General features: G+C 37.1%; 1 protein-coding gene across 1 annotated transcript in view; it reads right to left on the bottom strand.

Annotated features, from left to right (window-relative positions):
- The window catches only part of MRPS9 (mitochondrial ribosomal protein S9), a 60,788-nt gene that overhangs the window by 22,014 nt on the left and 18,073 nt on the right, over positions 1 to 20,701 (bottom strand). Inside the window, exons 3-4 of the mRNA XM_054476606.2 lie at positions 6,468 to 6,530; positions 6,354 to 6,384 (exon numbers count right to left, since the gene is read on the bottom strand). Of these exons, the coding sequence (XP_054332581.1) occupies positions 6,354 to 6,384; positions 6,468 to 6,530 (94 nt within the window). The remainder of the gene's footprint in view (positions 1 to 6,353; positions 6,385 to 6,467; positions 6,531 to 20,701) is intronic.

Raw genomic sequence — 20,701 nt, 5'->3', positions numbered from 1 at the left:
ACTTCTGATCTTTAACTGAGTTATCATAATTTTCCATATAAATCTCATCTATTTTGCAAGTCTTATTTGTGTATTTTAGTTTCCATTTCTCTTGATACTGCCCTCTCCTATTCAGTTATCTATAATATAAACATAATTTTACACAAGTAACACATACTTCCCAGATCACATGTTAAAATTCCTTTGCCAGAGCAAGGCGGGAGTTTATTGTTCTGGACTCTCTGTGCATTTACATATGTATGCCTGCATGAAATAGGGTTGTTTGTGTGGTTCTTTTAAAGATATAAGTGGTATTAAACTGTATTTACACTACATACACCATTTTTACTTGCTTTTTCCACTCAATATTACACCTCTACTAGCACAACTAGCTCTATCTCACTCTTTTTACGGCCTGTATATTATTCCACAGCATGAGTTTATTTAGCCACCCTATGATGAACATTTAGACTTTTTCCAATTTGTTGCTGATAAAATATTTACAATTTCCAACCTGATGATTGTGATAATTGTCTCTCATTATTGTTTTACAAGATGTTATTTCTTTTCTTCTTTTTTTTTTTTTGAGATGGAGTCTCCCTCTATTGCCCAGGCTGGAGTGCAGTGGCACAATCTCGGCTCACTGCAACCTCCACCTCCTGGGTTCAAGCAATTCTCCTGCCTCAGCCTCCCGAGTAGCTGGGACTACAGGCGTGCACCACCACGCCTGGCTATTTTGTATTTTTAGTAGAGACGGGGTTTCCCCACGTTGGCCAGGCTGGTCTTGAACTCCTGACCTTGTGATCCACCTGCCTTGGTCTCCCAAAGTGCTGGGATTATAGGGGTGAGCCACCATGACCGTCCATAAGATGTTATTTCTGATCTCTGATATTTTCAAATGCTTACTGGTACTTTAATTTTTTCCATTTATGAATTGCTTATTTTCCTTTGCTCATTTCTCTAGTAAGCTGCTTTTGTTAATTTGTGAGTAATATATTCTAGGTATCAGGCCTCTGGCATGTTTCAAATTTCCTAGTGTCTTTGTCAAAGAGAAATTTTTAACTTCAATATAAGTAATTTGTCATCTTTGTCCTTTAGTTTTTGTGATTTAAGGACATAATATCTATTACTTTAAAAGCACTGAAAGCTGTATATATATTCTTCAACTAGCCACCTTATTTCTGTTCTAGAGTTTGAATTTCTTAACTCCAAAAACACACAATAATTTTTAAAGTCTTGACCAAACTCTGTTATCTTCTGCATACAGTCTATTTTTCAGCATTCCATTAAATGAATTGAGAAAAAGGAGGTATATGTATGTATATAAGTATGTATGTGTCTGTATGAATATGTAGGTATGTATTTGTATAGTTGGAATTCAGCGTTTTTAAAACAGTTCTTGTCTGCCAAAATACATAAAGGAAGTGATAGATTGCAATTCATTTGCTACCAATAAGACCATCTGTTATTTAGTTCATCATTACATGCCATTCCACACTGATTTCCTTGTGTGTAGATGTGGCCGCCACAGAGTCATCAACTGACAGGATGCTCATATGATCTCTGCAGGATCAGCATTTCACCCTGTAACTATACTGTGGCATGCTTTTATAAGAGGGTATCATTTTTAAAATTTTCAGAACAATTCATAGTTTAAATGTTTTGAATTCAGGTACCCAAATAATGGTAGTCTACTGAAATTCTAATATAGTTTTTAGTGTATGTTTTCCATTTTCTAAGTAGGCAGTCATAACATCTGTGAATAATAATCAATTTTCCTAATTTCTTTCAGTTTTCTAATTCATAAGTTTTTCCTGTTTAGCCACACTTTTTTTTAACCATGCTAGTTAAAACTTCCAAAACAATGCCAAATAACACAGGTGAGTATGCACATACCTGTCTTATTCCTGAACTTAATGGGATCTATTGATATATTTTTAAATTTGATGTGTTTCTGTTTGTCATGATAGGCTTTCTCAAACTAAGAGAGTTTCTTTTTATTTCTAGTTTGTGTTTTTACCAAAAAAATTAATGCTCAATTTTGTTAATTAACTTTTTTATTGAAATGTTTTAACCTTGACTCAATTAACACAGAGAATTACATAAATCATCCTTATTTTCCTGGAGAGAAAAAAAGGCCCTCTGGTATATTCTCTTAATGTAAAGCTTTACTTGGTTTGCTAGTGTTTTATTTAGTGACAACAGACTATAGCTTTCTTTTTCATGAAATTTATGGCCAGATTTGATAATTATGTGACCCTCTGAAGGGAATTTGGAAGCTTTCATTCTTTTCTTCTGCTCTACAACAGTTTAAATGATAACAATAGTTACATCCTCCTTCAAGGTATGTCAGAGCTTCCCGACAAAACCTTCTAGGCCTGGGCCTTTCTCATTAGACCTTTGGTGCTCCTTGATAACTTCTGCAGCTTTTAGATTAACACGGGGTACCCAACCCCTGGGCCACAGACAGGTACCAGGTTCTATTGATTTGTATTTGCTGTCATGACTGGTCAACTGGGACCAGAGTGGGTGTTTCGCAATAAGAGCACTTGGGTCTACAGTAAGGCTCCCCAGCCCCTAGACCACAGACCAGCATAGCTTCATCTGTATTTATAGACTTTCCCCATTGCTCACATTACTGCCTGAGTGCCACATCCTGTCAGATCAACAGTGCCATTAGATTCTCATATGAGCGTGAACCCTATTGTGAACAGCACATGCGAGGGATCTAGGTTGCATGCTCCTTATGAGAATCTAAGGCCTGATGATCTGTCACTGTCTCCCATCAACACCACATGGGACCATGTAGTTGCACAAAAACAAGCCCAGGCCTCACACTGATTCTACATTATGGTGAGTTGTATAATTATTTCATTATATCTTACAATGTAATAATAGAAATAAAGCTCACAATAAATGTAATGAGCTTGAATCATCCTGAAACCATCCCCCAACCCCTGGTCCGTGAAATCGTCCTTCACAAAACTGGTCCCTGGTGCCAAAAAGGCTGGGGACCACTGGTTTAACCAGTATTCTCCTGATTAAGACAACTGTGGCAATTATATTATTCTTTCAACTACATGTCTGAGAGTCAGTTGAGTCTGGTGGTCATACATATGTATGTGTGCCACAACTGCCTGGGCCTCCCTACATTCTGACTCAACATTTCCTGGCTGTTACGTCCTTGGTAAGTTAAACTCCATGTGCTTTTAATTCCTACATTTGTGCAGTGGGGAAAATTACAGTATCTACTTAATAAACCTGTTGTGAAGAGTGTAGGTTAACACATAGGAAGCACTTAGAACTATGCCTGGCCTACTCTGTTTCAATAAATGCTAACAATTCTTACTTGAGAGATTTTTCAAGTTAGAATAAAGTTACCCATAACAATTGCATACTTTAAAATTACCCTCTGAATATTATTATTTACAATTCTTAATATTGTCCTCTTATGTTTTCTCTTTTTTCCCTGGCCAGATTTGCTAGAAGTTGATTGATTTCACTAGCTTTTTCAAAGAATGACATGGTTTTGTTTATCATACCCCTTCTTTTAAATTTCTTCGCTATGTTCCTCTCTTCTATTTTTCTTTTTCTGGCTTCCTGAACCGAAAATTTAGTTCATTTATATTGTCTTTCTTAATTTCTAACAAATATATGCTTGTCTCTGTATAATACAATGTCCGTATTCCATAGGATTTAATAGGAACTGCTGTCATTGTCATGTCTGTAACCTTAATTTTGATTTTCTCTTTAACTCAATAGTCATATGGTTCTATTGATCTTAACTCAGAAAAATCTAATGATATGATTTTTACTACTTGGAATTCGTTAGGTTTTCTTTATGTCCAATTACATCATAATTCTATTAATAGTCCATAGGCCTCTGCATAGAAAACGTATTCTTTGTATCTGTAACTATAAAATCATGCTGTGTTATTCAAATTCGTTATAGCCTTAGTTAACAGCTTTTGCTTTAAACATTTTGATGCTAAATGTTGGTGCAAAAAGGTTTGTGGTCATCAAATCTACTCAATGGAGATTAGGTTTTATCAACATAAATTAACATTCTTGTTTCATTGAAGTATTCCTCACACTCCTTGAATTCCATTTTGTCTAATATGAGTGCTACTCTTTGCTCCTGTTGACCCAGTAGTTATCTTTGTTTCACTTAATATTTTTATCACTTGCTTTAAAACATACAGAGCAAGACTTTTATGTTAACTCAATCTAGAAACTTCCATCTTTTAATAAGGAAAGTGTTAGTACACTATAAGTGTCATAACCTACCCAAATCTAAAATTCACTATTACTTTTTTAGCATACAAAAAAATCAGTTTATCCTATATTTATGAAATACAACAAAATTGGGAGGTAGGTAGGTAAGCAACAAAAAATATTTTACTAATTCTAGAGGAGTACTGTTTACATACAGTTACATATAGTAAACTACAACTTAAGATAATCCTACCAGGAGTGACCTATTTTCAAAATAACACATGGGCATTTTGCAGGGATATATAGAAGTTTCAGTTGTTACAACCTGGCTGCTAGTAACAATAAACTTCTAATACTGAGAAGCTGGTATGATTTGAAAGAACAAACCAGTCTTAAAGGGGCAGATGTATAAGAAGAGATGCAACTAGTAGAGATATAAAGAACAAAGAGAGAGAGAGAGAGAAATAGGTGAGGAGCCTGAGAGGTTAAAAAAAAATAGAAGAGTTACTAAAGAAGAAGAAGAAAAAAATCACTGTCATTACAAACATTTACCGAAAAGCTACTAGGTGTTTAATGTAAGTTACTGTGCCCTGTGCATAGTAACTTCTGTAACACTGAGTTGTATCTGCAAAAGTGATGTGCACTTTTAACATAGTCTTCATTTATTATTTCCCCAAAAGCTATTATTAAATCGATTGTATAATTTATAATCAACCATGATTAAGAATTGAGGGAATACAAATGATAGAGCATATTTACAAAAGGATTCAAAACATTTATAATAAGATTCAAACTAAAAGTTATCATTTCCAAGAGTGAACTGGAGTAAGAGAAAGAGTGAACTGGAGTAAGAGAATAAATGCCTAGCTTTGAATAAAAATATGACTTAGTAGAAATACCGCTGCAAAATAAATAAGTCTTCTATAGAAATATCTGCTGTCTTACCAATTTCTATTTAATTCTAAACACAATGATAAAGCGGCCTGCGTATTGAGAACCTGTGGCCACCAAGCTATTCTCAAGTAGATCCACACATTTTTGCTGCTGAGTTTCATGCTTACTAATAGTTGTGTTTACTCCCAAGCCTATTTTATTACAGTTGTACTTATTTCTATAAATACATGAATTAAGTATTACATAAATAAATTAAATATGAGTGCAAACATAAAAGTTGCTACTTCTAAGAAAACTAGGTTGAATGCTCTAGCAAGGCAAGTTGCTAAAAAAAAAAAAAAAAAAAGTTGTGTCAACTTCAGTAAGGTTGATGGGAAGAATTTGTAGAAATACAAAAATATTCTCCACTCAGATTTCTTAGGAAGTGTAAGTTCACTGTTCCACTGCAAGAAAATCAAAACTGAAAGACTGCGATGATGCATCAGCAGCGTGGTTATATAAAAGCAACAGGGAGCAGCAGACACACTCAAAAACACCAAACCTCTAGGGTCACAGCAAAAGCTTGATGGGTAAGTACAGGTTACATTTTGAGTGTTTTTTAAAGAAATGATTTCTAGCTTTAATACTTTTTAAGTTAACAGAGAACTACTGGTCCTCACTGGATAAGAGGCTTCTAATGTATAGTAAATATATTATTCAATTTCTTGACAACCTTAAAGCTTGCTGTGTATTTTCTTCAATTTTTTTTTTACACATTTAAAAGATAAAGAGAACATCTTAATAGAAGCCAGAGAAAACAGGAGACACAATTAGAATGATGGCTAACTGCTCATTAGAAACTATGTAAGACAAGACAATGGAACTACATCATTAAAGTATTGAAAGAACAGAAAAGAAAATCTATAGTCAGTGAAAATGTGCTTCCAAAATCAAGAAAAGTTTTAAATTTTCATATAAACAGAAGTTGAATTAGTTGCCAGCAGATCTGTACCAAACTCTCCCTCAAAAGGACATACTGGAATGCAAATAATTAGTATGACATTGGTATAGTCCTAAGCTCTAAACACATCTAATTTTAGTATTTAATTTAAAAGATATGGTTTGCAAACTTCACTCATTCATTGTTACAAAATTTTTTGACCTACTTCACAACTACTGTGACACAGGAAGGCCACCCTACATTATGTGAGCAACCGCTGATACATAACCTAACACCGGAATATGGTAAAGAAAAAACTGTTTATCTCATTCTTGAAGAAACTTACCTCTTTGTCTTGGAAAAATCTGTTCAGGATGCTGTAAAATAAATTAATAATGTATTAAATAATTATCATAACATATAAAAGTGAAATTTTTAAAATAGTAATTAAGATAACTACCTTCATTATTGGCCTGGCTCGTTTCTCAAACAAACCACTTGGGAAAAGGTAAGCAATAGCTCTCTGAAAATATACACAAAGGTTAGTTAACAACTGTTATATAAACAAGGTTAGAACTAATAGTTATAGAGTGCTTTCTATATGCTGGACATTGAACTAGAGTTTCAAAGCATTATCTTATTTCATAAATGTTTCAACGGGATGATAAAATTACTACACACACCTCCAAAAAGAAAAAAATTTAACTATTAAACTGGTTATTGACAATTCTCAAGTGTCAGCTTTAAACATGTCATTCCTTGAATATGAGAGCACAAATAATCTCTTTTAAGGGATCACTTAGAGATGCTCCTGTCTGGCTTCTGTGGAAATGTGCTTAAGAGCAATTGTTCCAGCTCCCAGCCAGCTGGTCGTGCACATATCAAAGAGCAGGCTGCAAAGAGCAGGCTCTAAGTCTCACCCATCATGACACCCCTGATGTTTTTAGATGTTCTTTCAACTTTTTCCAGAGCTTTTAAACTACACTCTTTCCAAACAAGTTCTTCTTCCATATCTGTTTTTCAATAGGGATGCTACTGGCATTGTGGGTGTGACAGCTCCATCATAGGCACCGTTTCCCCATACTGCAGGTCATTTAATATTCCTGGCTTTTTTCCAGTCGGCACCAGTAATACCCAGTGCTCGTGACAAATCTCACCCCCACACCTTTCCAAATGCCCCTACGTCCTAGGGAGCAGCACTGCCTCCCAGCTGAGAACAGTAGCTTAAGCCTTTATAGTGTCTTCTCCAATGCCCCACCTCACAACAACAAAATGTACACTCTCCTTCTTGTTGAACAGTGCCAAATGAAGAGTCTATGGCCCGGGATCCGGTAGTGCATTTAAATACACTTCTGCTCATTTAGAGAGCCTGTTCTGAGTGGGCCTTCTCTGCCCACCCACATAGTAAATGTGTTGGATCAGACTCTGCCACCAAAAGGAGAGGTCTATAATTTGGGGGTATAAATTCAGTCATATTAGGGAGCCTAATTGTATCTCTGGGTCAAGCTTCATTCTCTTATTCAACTTTTTTCAGAACAAAATTATGCTTAAAACAAAACAAAAAACCTAGGTCAGGCACAGTGGCTCATGCTGGTAATCCCAGTACTGTGGGAGGCTGATGTGGGAGGATGAGGCCAGGTGTTATAAACCAGCCTGGGCAACATGCTTTGTCACGCAGGCTGGAGTGCAAAATAAACAAACAAATAAAAAACTTAGATCAAACATCAGTGTGCCCCTTTAGCAAACTCTTTTTCGTTTTAACCAGGTCCCTCCCCACCCACCCCTTTCCTTTGCTGCAGGGAAAAAAGGTAGACTTTTTCTTTTATTAGATCAGAACCTCAGTCTGTCGCTGAGGCTGGAGTGCAGTGACACAATCATGCTCACTGCAGCCTTGACCTCCCAGGCTCAAGCAATCCTCCCATCTCAGCCTCAGGAGTAGCTGGGACTATAGGCTTGCACCATCACATCCAGCTAATTTTTTTTTTTTTTTTTTTCTAGAGACGAGGGTCTCACTATGTTGTTCAGGCTGGTCTTGAACTCCTGACCTCAAATGATCTTCTTGCCTTGGCCTACCAGTATTGGGATTACACACATAAGCCTTAATAAGTGATACTGCAACTGATTGCCATTTGGAAAAAGATACAACCGAAATCCAAACCTCACATCATATACAGCAGAGTAAACTCCAAATGAGTGAGAGGGCTAAACATACAAAATAAAAACAAACAAATACTCACATACGACATGAGTGAATTCCTTTATAACTAAGCAATGGAAAAGTCTTTCATAACTATGACTCAAAATTTATAAGTAATTTTTTTAAAAAGATTGACAGGCTGGGCCTGGTGGCTCGCGCCTGTAATCCCAGCACTTTGAGAGGCTGATGTGGGTGTATCACGAGGTCAGGAGTTCGAGACCAGACTGGCCAACGTGGTGAAACCCCGTATCTACTAAAAATACAAAAATTAGCTGGGCATGGTGGCGGGTGCCTGTAATCCCAGCTACTTGGGAGGCTGAGGCAGGAGAATCGTTTGAACCTGGAAGGCGGAGGTTGCAGTGAGCTGAGATCGCACCATTGCACGCCAGCCTGGGCGACAGGGCGAGACTCTGTCTCAAAAAAAAAAAAAAAAAAAAAAAAAGATTGACCAATTAAACTATATTTGTAAAAGAAGTATATGGCTCATAATAAGATAAGTGCAATTAAAACTACTGAGAGAACACATTTTATCTAATAGGACTAGCAAAAGTTCAAAAGTCTGACAGCACACTGTTGGCGAGGCTATAAAAAAACACCCTGCCACCTTGCTGGTGGGAATGCCAAGTGCTATAACCTCTTCAGCGGGAAGGTGGGAGCTTTCTAACAACATTACATATATATTTCCCTAGCAATCTGACTCGATGAATTTACCCAGAAGATACACCCCTGTGAATACAAAAGAACATAAGCACGTGTTATTCACTGATTTATGAGAACAAAATACTGAAAACAACCAAATCCCCATACATAAGAGGTTGGCTGAATAAATGAGGGCACATCTGTGCAATCAAGTACTATAGAGCTGTAAAACAGAGAGAAAAGCCAAGATACAAAAGAAAAGTACCTAGAATGCTGCTTTGGTGTAAGAAACAGAAAAAGAAAAGGCTTATAAGTACAGGGGGAAAATACACATAAGCTTCTTTTTGCAAACATAAACACAAAAAAGTTAAGTAGAAACCAATAAAAATCACTTATCAAGGGTTGGGTGAGAGTAGAGGGAGGGGCATAGGGATGAGAGCAAACTCCTCTGGGCCTCCCTTGTATGGTTAAGCCCTGAAGCATGTAAATGTTTTATGTATTAAAGAATAATATTTACAAAGAAACTCTAAAAATATAACCAGAAACAAATAACAACAACAAAATAACTGCAAAGAAATCTTCATCTTTACTTGGTAGGCTTGTAGTCAGTCATAACACTGATACTATAATTCTGAAATACTTTGTGTATACTGCAGCATAAAGCAAATAAGTAAATATATTAATTTTATGAAGACTGATATTTTATTATAGAAGAGATACAAATGTAAAAGGGAAAACCCTATAATGTTAAGTAATATAAACTCTTGTCTTAAAAACTATTTCCTGTAATATTCAAAAAATATTATTTCCTAGTTCTGTTCCCTGAAAAAGCATAAAGCAATGGAACTTTAGGAGCAATGGGAGGGTCAACTGGTTTCTACATACATCCCAGTATAAGGAACCAAGTACCTTGGAGAAATGGCTGACTCTAGGCATAAGACAGACAAAGCACAAAATGAGTCTGAGACATTCTCACTATCTCTTTTTAGAGATACTGAGATCCCATCTCTACAAAAAAAATTTTTAAGAAGTGTGGTGGCACATGACTGTAGTCCCAGCTACTCAGGAAGCTGAAGTGAGAGGATTGCTTGAGCCCAGGAGTTCAAGTCTGCAGTGAGCTGTGACAGCGTCACTACACTATAGCCTGGTTGATGGAGCAAGACCCTATCTCTGAAAATAAAAGAATAATGATAATGCTTCACAACACACTCAATATGTGAAATGCACGTTCATGTGCATGCACACGCACACATGTACACATACACGTACACACACACGTACACATACACGTACACACACACACACACACTCGGGAGGAGGGGCAAGAAGAAAAAGAAAGCTACTTTACAGAACAATATGTTATAAAAGTAAAAGGAGTGACAGAAGTAGAAAATCACCATTTTACAACTTCCAAATTAACCATCAATTTCAGGCAAGGATCACCAACAAATGCTAAAGCCACTGGCTGAAAGGTTACTAAAGAATGGAAAATTCGCACGAACTGAAAATATTACCCTATATAGATTGGTTACAAAGGGAAAAGGCTACTTTTACAATAAAGAGGTCTAGTGGTCACCACTGTAATCAAGGAATCAGTCATATCATCATCAACAGCAGGACAAACTGACTATGTACCTCTTAGACTTCGTGGATGTAACGAAAAGTATACAATATCACCTAAGCAGTATCCTTTATACATTCTAGGTCTGATCATGAGAAAGCAAGCAGAAAGCCAGAATGTGACACAATTGTACAAGACAAGTGGCCTGGATTCTACAAAACAACTAGTCATCTACAAAGACATTATAGGGAAAACTGAGGAAATTTTCACGAAGATTATATATACGGCATATAGAATTATTTTAATTGTATCAGATGTGATAATGATATTGTGGGAGATAATGGTATGAAGAATGCATGCATTTAGGGGTTAAGTACATACATACTGATGTATTTGGGGGCTAAGTTTATAATGTGCAATTTTCAATGGATCAATAAAAAATGTTTTACATATACAAAGAGATAAAAATGTGGCAAAATGTTAAAATCTGGCAAATCTAGGTGATGGGGGTATGTGTTTATATTTATTCAATGAATATTCAATTTTTCTGGAAATTTGAAAAGTTTCAAAATAAAAAGGTGGGAGAAATGTTAAAAATTTAAAAATAAATAAGATTTTCCCAAACGCAACCTGTCTCAGCAAAGCCAACACTAGCCTACAGCACTTGTGGGCCATCTAGACCTCAGGCCTCGTTCTCAGTCATACAGGGCAGCCCAAGGCTGGTTGGCATCTTAGCAAAGGGACCACTGAAGCCAGGGCCTGGATCAGAATACTAGATGACATGGAAGACTAAGCACAATTCTTCAACTTAGAGTGAACACACTGCAACCACAAAGGAGACAATTCAACCGAGTTTCAAGCTGTCATCGGCATCATTTCCAAATATGAAAATTACTGTTAATTTAGGTGACCAATGAATAGAATCCTAGACGGAAATGAAAATTGAAGAATTCCAACCTACAGTTGGATCTGTCATGAAGACTAAGACAGAAAAGTCATGAGGAAGCTAACTGGTGGAAACTGAAAAGAAAGCATTGATTGCAAAGGATGTCTGGGGCTTACAGGCAATCTCTCTTTTAAAAAGACAAAAATAAGCCAACAAAGAATTTGCTAGAAGTCTTCTGAAAGTATCAGAAAATGTGTCTTTGCCTTTAAAAAGTTTTCTCAGCTAAAAGTAAATTAATACACACTTATTAATTTATAATCCCTCACTATATTAGGTATTGTACCAAATACTGTGGAAAAGGTCCACAGAGCAAAAGATACCATGTCAGATAAAAAGCAATATTGCAAATTCAGTGAAAACAATGAAAAACAAAAGATGAAAGAAAAACGAACAAAAGATGGAATAGGAAATAAAATAAGCCAGTTGTTTCAAAACCAAATAACAAAACATACAAAACAGAAAACGCACATTCCTGGCACGCTGTCTGCCATCTGTTTAGTATGCATGGAATAGTACTAACACGACCTAACCTATTACTTCCATTTATCTCCTATGGGCATTCTATGCAGATTTTTTTCTTTTTCTTTTCTTTTACAAATTCTGAAGCAAACAAAGGACTACCTGGCTATGAAAAAAAATTGTGTCGCTTTTTGTGTCTGCTTAACTTTCAGTTACCACACACTTGTTAAAACACAAGTAGATGAATATCCTTTTGAGATAAACAACAAATACATATAACAAGAGAATCTTGAGTGTTAGTACTGAGTTGAACAGCCTACAGATATGTTTTGGGCAGAGCATTATGTGCTATAAAACAGGAAAATCTTTACTTTCACTAAACATTGCAGAGTTCAAAAGAAAGGAAGCAGCGAACATGAAAACATGATGAAAGTGTAAATAATAACATAATCCTCACTGTGTCTTATTATAACCATAATAAGACTTTTCAAATACTACCACTCCCAGTGATTCTGATGTGCAAGGATATCAACTTTATCTAGTTGTTGTGAGAATTTAAAAAGGTATTTATAAAAATACAACTAGTAGTCATTCAATAAATATTAATTAACTATACAAAAATGTTCAGTTTATGTAAAGCACATTATTTCCCATATTATTTTATGACATAAAATAGCATGCATTCATGAGCTCCATTTTACAGATCAAGAAGCAGCAGTTAAGTAGCTTACACTGAAATAAACGGCAAAGCCAGAACCTGAACCTTCTGAAATTTAATTTCATAATGTACTCTCCTTTGTCCATACCAGGGAACCAATCTTCTCTCAGATAACAGATTCACTTCTTCACTGACATCAAGGATATCCAGCTATTTAGTAGTAAAATTAGGAGAAAAAGCCAAATGTGCTTAAAGAGAAAGAAATAGATTATTTACCTAAATAAACTGTACTCAACAAATATTTATCCCACCTGAGTTCTAGGCACTCTGCTAGTTTAGAAAGATAAAAATTAAGATATGGCTCCTGACCTCATTCTATCAGTGGAGACAGATGTATACATAGTCTCAAATACAGGGGCTGCTGTAATAGTACACATAAAACGGCATGACAAAATAATATACACAGGACCTATGATAGAAATACTTACAGGTTACACAGAGGGTACAAAGGAGAGTGGTCATCTACTCTTTTCAGTGATACTTTGCATCTGTCTCTTTTTACCAGTCATTTCTTCCTTTCTAAACAAATGCCTTTGCAAATTGTTTTGTCTGCCTGCAATACTGTTGTTCTACTTCTCCACTTAACACATTGCTGTTTGTCTTTCAAGATCTTTCAAGATTGCAGATCAAATGCAGCCTTGTCTGGAAGTCCTCCCTATTCCACTGGGCTCTCCATTACTTCTCTTAGTGCCACCTCAGTCAAACAGAGAACAAGCCTCTTTCAAGGTCCACACCATCTGGCCATTCCATTCCCTCCCCATCCTTGTCACTGCCTTCAGCTTCCACATCGCTCACAGCACTCACAAAGGGGTGAGGCTCACCTTTCTCCTTTCCATACCAATGATGCCACATTTGTGAGCAACCTCAAGGATCACGTGAAGCACCCATCTAAACAAGACTGTGCTCCTGGTGGCATCTAGGCCCATAAACAACTCAATTCTCATTCACATTCCTGTCCTGAGAAGCATCCACCCACTCCCTGAAGTACTCACTGCTTTCTTCCCCAGATTTCAATCTGGCCTAGCCATAATTCTGGTCCTGTAATTACTTTGTCAGGGGTCACTGAGGCCTTTTTCCAAATCCTGTGACCTACTTTCAGGTCTCACCCGTATGAGACTGCTGTCTCCCTTCCTCCTTGCAGCCACATTCCCCTCCTACCTCTCTGCAAGTTTCCTCTTGATCTCTCCTAAACACACCTCTGCTCATCCCTTAAGTGCTGTTTCCTCAGAGTTCCATCTTTGGTTCTCTTCCTTTCAAGCAAATTTATGTAGGGAGAGAGACCAAATCTATTTCCGTAGTTCTAAACTATTTGTCAACTGCCTTAGGGATTTTTCCATTTATGTATCCAAACAGCACATCTAAAACTGTTCCTCAAATAACTTATTTTGCTTTCTACCAGTTCTTCTTTTTCCCATGCGCTGTTGCCAAATCTTTGATTTTACCTTGGTCGTGTCTGCAGGTGTGTTTTTGAAGGCAAAGGACCTTGTCTTAGTCAATAATTTCTCACTTCAGAATTAGAACATAGCAGATACTCAAAGAATACATCAACAACCAAATGGATTGCAGGGCCCTTGAGAGAACCAACTATAAAAACTCTTCTATAGACAACTAGGGAAATGTAAATACAAACTCATAGATAAAATTTTCCACCTCCTGCTATAGACTATATTCAGATTAATTTTCTTAGATGTGATAGTGATATTGCAGTTACATAAGCAGATGTCCTAATTTTTTGAAGATGTATTTAGGAGTGAAGCATCATGATGTTTGTAATTGTATTTTACTTTAAAATAAAATAGTGCAGCCAAAAAACATACAGTTGAAGCAAATATAGCAAAATGTTAAGAAGTTAATCCAGGTGACAGCCATTCCCTTTTTCTGTATGAATGAAATTTTTCATAAGAAAAAGTACACAAATTAGTATTTACTGCTGTTGCTATTGGATTAGAGTGTTCTGATATTTCTCAATTCTGGTTCCAACATCCATGCAACATACATATTAATATATAAATACATATGTATATACATATAGAAGTCATAAACCTTTTGTTCTTCTATAATTTGTGATTGTTTCAATAAATTTTTGTTTGTTTTTTAGAGATTGGGTCTTACTATGTTACCCAGGAGAGCAGTGGCTATTCACAGATGTGATCATGGCGCACTACAGCCTTGACTCCTGGGCTCAAGAAGTCTTCCTGCCTCAGACTCCCAAGGAGCTGAGACTACAGCACGTGCCATGGCACCTTGCTCATTGCTGTTTTATTCAGATAAAAGAAGCAACCATGTTCTATACTTCTAAATTTCTATTTTCTCTTTTGTAGTATTTTTGAACTGTTTTCGAAGCCAATTCTTCAGGTGTTTTTAATTGTTTCAATGAAAGACAAAATAGAAACTGCAAACAAATATTACTTATACTTCCAAGTATTCTCTTTCTTGTAAGTAACACAAAGCAAAAATTATAAACTCTTACTTGGGAAGAAATGAAGGCGCAATCCTAACATGTCCAGTAGAACTTCCTCTGATAATGGAAATACTCTATATAATCTGTGCTGTTCAAAATGACAGCCAGTAGCCTATGTGGCTACTATGCTCACTGAAATGTGCTTGGTGCAACTGAGGAAGTAAATTTTCATTTTATTTACTATCAATTCCATTTTATTTACTGCCAATTAATTTTAATCATGCAACTCAGCACTGTACTAATGTTACTGAGGTGTATTTCAGCAAGGTTTTTTAAACTTCATTAAATGGTTACAAGGTTAAAGTCTGTAATGTAATGTTATTGGTCTAAATTAACAAACACATATCTATTGTTACAAGACAGAATATTAACAACCAAGTAGTCTCCGAATAGAGGATTTCTACAACAAAGCTGGTAATAACGGCCATTCCTAACTTTATCTCCTGTGAAGTGAAAAGGCTGGAAGCAGTGTTTCAGTACTTAGATCTATGACTCGATTCCTTGAGGGCTTGGATGGGTAACTCAGTATCAAGACAACCATCTGTAAGGCTGCATTTCCTGACATCTCTTAACACTACAGAGGCTCTCTGCTACTAAGCATGATAGCCTAACTTTACTCTCTTAAAGAGTAAAGGTAAGAGAACTGGGTTTAGATACCCTATTTCATTCAGCCTGGACTTCAAAGTTGGGTATGTGGGTGGAAATATTTACATACAGGAAGCAGTAGGAAAATGTAAGAGAGAAAGACAGAGAGAGAGAGAGAGAGAGAGAGTGTGTGTGTGTGTGTAACAGAAGTGTGTATATGGAGTAAAAATGAAAGTAATATTACAAAAGCCGTCACTTTCCCAATCAGACTTCTTGTAGTCTGTATTCATTCAGAGGTCCTTACTGGATCAGCTCCAGTTTCCCCCTATCCTTTGTTGTTCATTTGAATCATAGTTAATCTTAACTTGCTACTAGAAAGAAAAATATATAAATATCAAGTTGTGACAAATACTGAAAACCTTTTCTGCTTGTTTTTGCAGTTTCTTTCTCCTAGAACAAAGCATAAGCAAGAAAAACCAACAAAGCAAAATGACAAGCACAGACCTCCATCTTACTTTCTAGGAGGGTCCACCTGAAGGAATAATGTTCTCTCTAAGCACCCACATGAACAGTATCTTACTTGCAACGTGCCCTCCAGGGAATACTGTCCCCAATGTTCCTCCTCCCAGGCAGTGCAACTTTCAGTCCAGTTCCGCAATAACTCTTCCCCATCACCATTCTAAAAGCAGGGATGGTGGGGAGGAACGGGGCACTATCACCTTTCTCTCTAAACCTGCTGCGGGTAGTGATGCACTACTGGAAATTCTGTGTGTCAGAAAACATCAAAATGCATCTGCTGCAGTCTGCATTTCAGCACCAGGCACAATCTTACTAGCACTGTCTTACTGAAGTTATTGCTGTCTCTTGTCACTGGAGGCTCTGCCTCAGGTATGAGGAAGCTCACCCCATACCACCCCTGTAGCAGGAGCAAGGCCCACTCAGGGAGCACAACAGCTTTCCAGCTTTCTTCCTCTCAGATTGCCTTCCCACCCCACAAGGCCCAATGTTAAGATTTCAACTTCTTTGACCACGATTATGCAGACCTAATTCAAAGCCAGGCTACGCAAAACCAGCTCAGTGCCACACATCTGACTGTTTTAGTTCTGACTGCCTGTAAGCTGGTCTATTAGGCCATTGTAACTTGAGGTTTATTTCAGTAGAAAGGCATTTGCTCAAGCCCTTCCAATACAATATTTAACTTTTTTTTTTTTTTTGAGACAGAGTCTTGCTCTGTCGCCCAGGCTGGAGTGCAGTGGTACGATCTTGGCTCACTGCAAGTTCTGCCTCCCAGGTTCACGCCATTCTCCTGCCTCAAGTCCTGAGTAGCTGGGACTACAGGCACTCACCACCATGCCTGACTAATTTTTTGTATTTTTAGTAGAGACAGCGTTTCACGGTGTTAGCCAGGATGGTCTTGATCTCCCGACCTCGTGATCTGCCTGCCTTGGCCTCCCGAAGTGCTGGGATTACAGGCGTGAGCCACTGCACCCGGCACGATATTTAACTTTTCATCTCTACTCTTACCCCCAGTAATTTGCTCTTTGGCTTCCTCCATCAGTTTCTCTCAAATGCCAATGCTTCAAGAGACTTTCCCAAGTTCTCCTTGCAAATGGTAGACAACTTTGTTCTTACTCCTCAAACTCAAAGGCCTTTGCCTCATATTGAGAAAACACTTCATTGAAGATAAAGTCTTCCATGAGCTGATCTCCTGAGTCCTTGGGGTTTTCCAAAACACAACAATAGCAGCCAGGTACGGTGACTCACGCCTATAATCCCAGCACTTTGGGAGGCCAAGGTGGGCAGATCACTTGAGATCAGGTGTTCGAGACCAGCCTGACCAACATGGTAAAACCCCGTCTCTACTAAAGACATAAAAATTAGTCGGGCGTGGTGGCGCCGCCTGTAATCCCAGATACTTGGGAGGCTGAGGCAGGAGAACCACTGGAACCCAGGAGGCGGAGGCTGCAGTGAGCTGAGATTGCACCACTACACTCCAGCCTGGGCGACAGAGCAAGACTCTGTCTCGAAAAAATAAAAACAAAAACACACAATTGTAATTTCCCAATCCAACATAAAGCATTAAGCTTAATATAAAATTAACACTAAGGAGTGTATTTCAAATAAGATAATTACAATGAATAAGTATCAAAAATAGTTGGGGTAATAGGGCTACTTCACAAAAAAATTTAGATTAGGGCAAAGCTGTGGTTGGGAAAGGCTCAGAAATATAAGAAAAGAAAATGAGAACCATGAAGGCAAATAAAATGTTAGAATACTTCAGGGTCTTTTTTTTTTTTTTTTTTTTTAGCAGTTTTCCTGTTATGTGATTCAGAAACATCTATATTAGCACGAAAAATAATGCAAAATTTAAATATTATGAAAGGTAAAATTAGGTCAACCAGAAAATCACTGGGGGAAGGTGGTGAGGAAAACACTCTCTGTTAATGTTAACCTATCTGTTCACTGGCCCCAGAATGTGTGTGGCACTTACTAGGCACTAGAAAAAAAGTGCCAGCAAGTGGTTTGGGCCCCCAAGTATCTTACAATTAAAGAAAAATTGGCATTTCACATCCAAATTGTGGTTTGGCCCACTTGGACAAGTTTACCAACCATGACAGAATTAACAGAAATTTCATAATTATCTGAAATAAACAGCTTTTCACTTCTAAACCAACCTTCATGAAAAATTATTATTTAAACTAAGAAATACCCAATCCTTCCACAAAAAAAAAAAAAAAAAAAATGAAAACGTGTATCAATTGGGACTCAGTTAATAGTTTTTCCATAAGCTTCAAAACAATCCTGCTAGCCAGGTATTTGGGTTTGTATTTGGTTTAGCATTAGTGTTTCAAGATACCTTTTTCCCAGTCTAAGAACCAGATTTTGGTGGTGCCTTTAGTAAACACACTAGTATTCAAACATCCTCACCATCCACGTCCATACAGCTCAACTACACACAAAAATCATCGCCTGACTCTTTAAGGTTGCTGATGTCCTAATCTTTCAGTTTTAAATTCACTCAGAAGAAAATCTGCCACAGAAATAGAAAACAAAAGGCATTTTCCAAAAATAAGTGGTAGCTTAAAATTTCCCATATTCAATTCTAAAATTGGCATGAAATTTAACTTGGCAAAGTTGTTAGGTGTTTTAAACTAATGTTACACTTTAAGAAATTGTTACACATACAGTTTAGGTTCAACGGTTGGTTGGTCACCAAAAAAAAAAAAAAAAAACCCACAGAACAAAAGCAAAAAACCATGCTTTTTCCAAAAGAAAAAATGGAACATCTATTTAGTAAGTACAGAACTCTTTACAAACTCATTAAACTGTCGGGCATGGTGGCTCACGCCTGTAATCCCAGCACTTTGGGAGGCCGAGGTGGGTGGATCACAAGGTCAGGGGTTCGAGACCAGCCTGACCAACATGGTGAAACCGTGTCTCTACTAAAAATACAAAAATTAGCTGAGGATGGTGGCGGGCACCTGTAATCCCAGCTACTCAGGAGGCTGAGGCAGGAGAATTGCTTGAACCTGGGAGGCGGAGGTTGCAGTGAGCCAAGATCGCGCCACTGCACTCCAGCCTGAGTGACAGAGCAAGACTCCGTCTCAAAAAAAAACTCACTAAACGACAGCATGTCATCTATACTTAATGTGAATTCAAAACAAAAAGTGCTGAGAGAAAAGAAAGAAAAAGTAAGAATGTAAATTTTAAAAATTTAATCCAAATAAGAAATGGAGTAAGGTAATCCTCATTAGTAAACATGTTTCTTCCATTTTTAGGTTTAAACTAGAATACTGATATTCAACAGTTTCCTAAAATGAAGGCAAAGTATTTGAGTATATTCTTAGGCTTAAGTCAAAGTATGAAAGGATTGCAGACTCAACCCAGAAGCATTGGGTCAGGAATGCAATCTCTATTAATTAGGCATCCCAGCTGGGCAGTGGGTTTGCAGCTGTTAACTTGATCAATGACTTACCTAAATGTCATCTCTACTGATTCGCTTATAAATTACCAGCAAGTGAGACTAATGTACAGGTGCTAATTTATTTAAACTGTTCTCTACAGTTCTACATAGCTTTATAAACTGCATCTGGCACCTAATGTTAGCTGTCAGTTGTACTTAGACATGCCTGTCCTAACGACTCTGTTCATTAGAAGTGAGCACAAATTATGAAATATTGTGAAAAATGATACATCAAATGGAATGGGCACAACAAATCAATTAGAGAAACTTCATACAGCATATTCACACTTAGGAGAATAAAACATTCTGGTTTCAGAATGAGGTCTATAATACCAATTAAAAAGTAATTGGTAGACTTCAGCAGTGCTATATATCAATTTGCTGGCTTTTTTCCTGAAATTCTATAGTAATATAGAACTTAACTTTTAATTCCCAAATAAAGACATTAGTAAACGCAAGTGCAAGTCTGTATTCATAATATTTAATATAACAGAAAGGTCTCCCAACTAAACTTTATGACAACTACATGCTTCATTGGAAAAGGAAAATGCAAGTATCATTGGTCCTCAACTTTTTGGTGTTTACAGTATGATTTTGAGTAAAAGAATTTTTAATAGTACACATGACAGGATTAAGAAACTTCACTAAACAGGTTAGCAATCATTGTTACCCCACGTCTGCTCTAGCACAAGGAGATGTTACAAGGTCTATAAAGTTCCATTGGCACTTGCTGCATTCCTCACCTAGCTGTTCTTCAGTCTTGGGGTCAATAAGGAAAACTGTTTCTGCTGTCTCTGTTACACACTCATGGGCTTAGTTTTTCAGTTTCCATACACATCAAATTTTCTTTACACTAAAAAACAAGACTCACTCAGCTCAAGGTTCCATCTGACAGATTCCTCCTAACAGTTATGTATACTGTTAACAGCCAAAAAAAAATTTTTACACACTGATCAACATTTGGCAGTAACCTGTGAAAGACTGATGAAACAGGAGTTGAGGATAACAGCATTAAGGTCTATTTGCTAAATATTTAGCCTGCATTTAAAGTACTTTCAGCATAACACCATATACACTACTAATTTTATTAGAGGCTACCCGTTTTTCCTCCTGTTAGATCTTCTAAAGGTTATCAGTAGCACCATCATGGTTCAGTGGGTAAGA

This window comes from Pongo pygmaeus, chromosome 12 (genome assembly GCF_028885625.2).
Source record: "Pongo pygmaeus isolate AG05252 chromosome 12, NHGRI_mPonPyg2-v2.0_pri, whole genome shotgun sequence".
Taxonomy (NCBI): Eukaryota; Metazoa; Chordata; class Mammalia; order Primates; family Hominidae; genus Pongo; species Pongo pygmaeus.
Note: the sequence above shows the minus strand (reverse complement) of the source record. Positions and strands in the feature narration are given on the sequence as shown.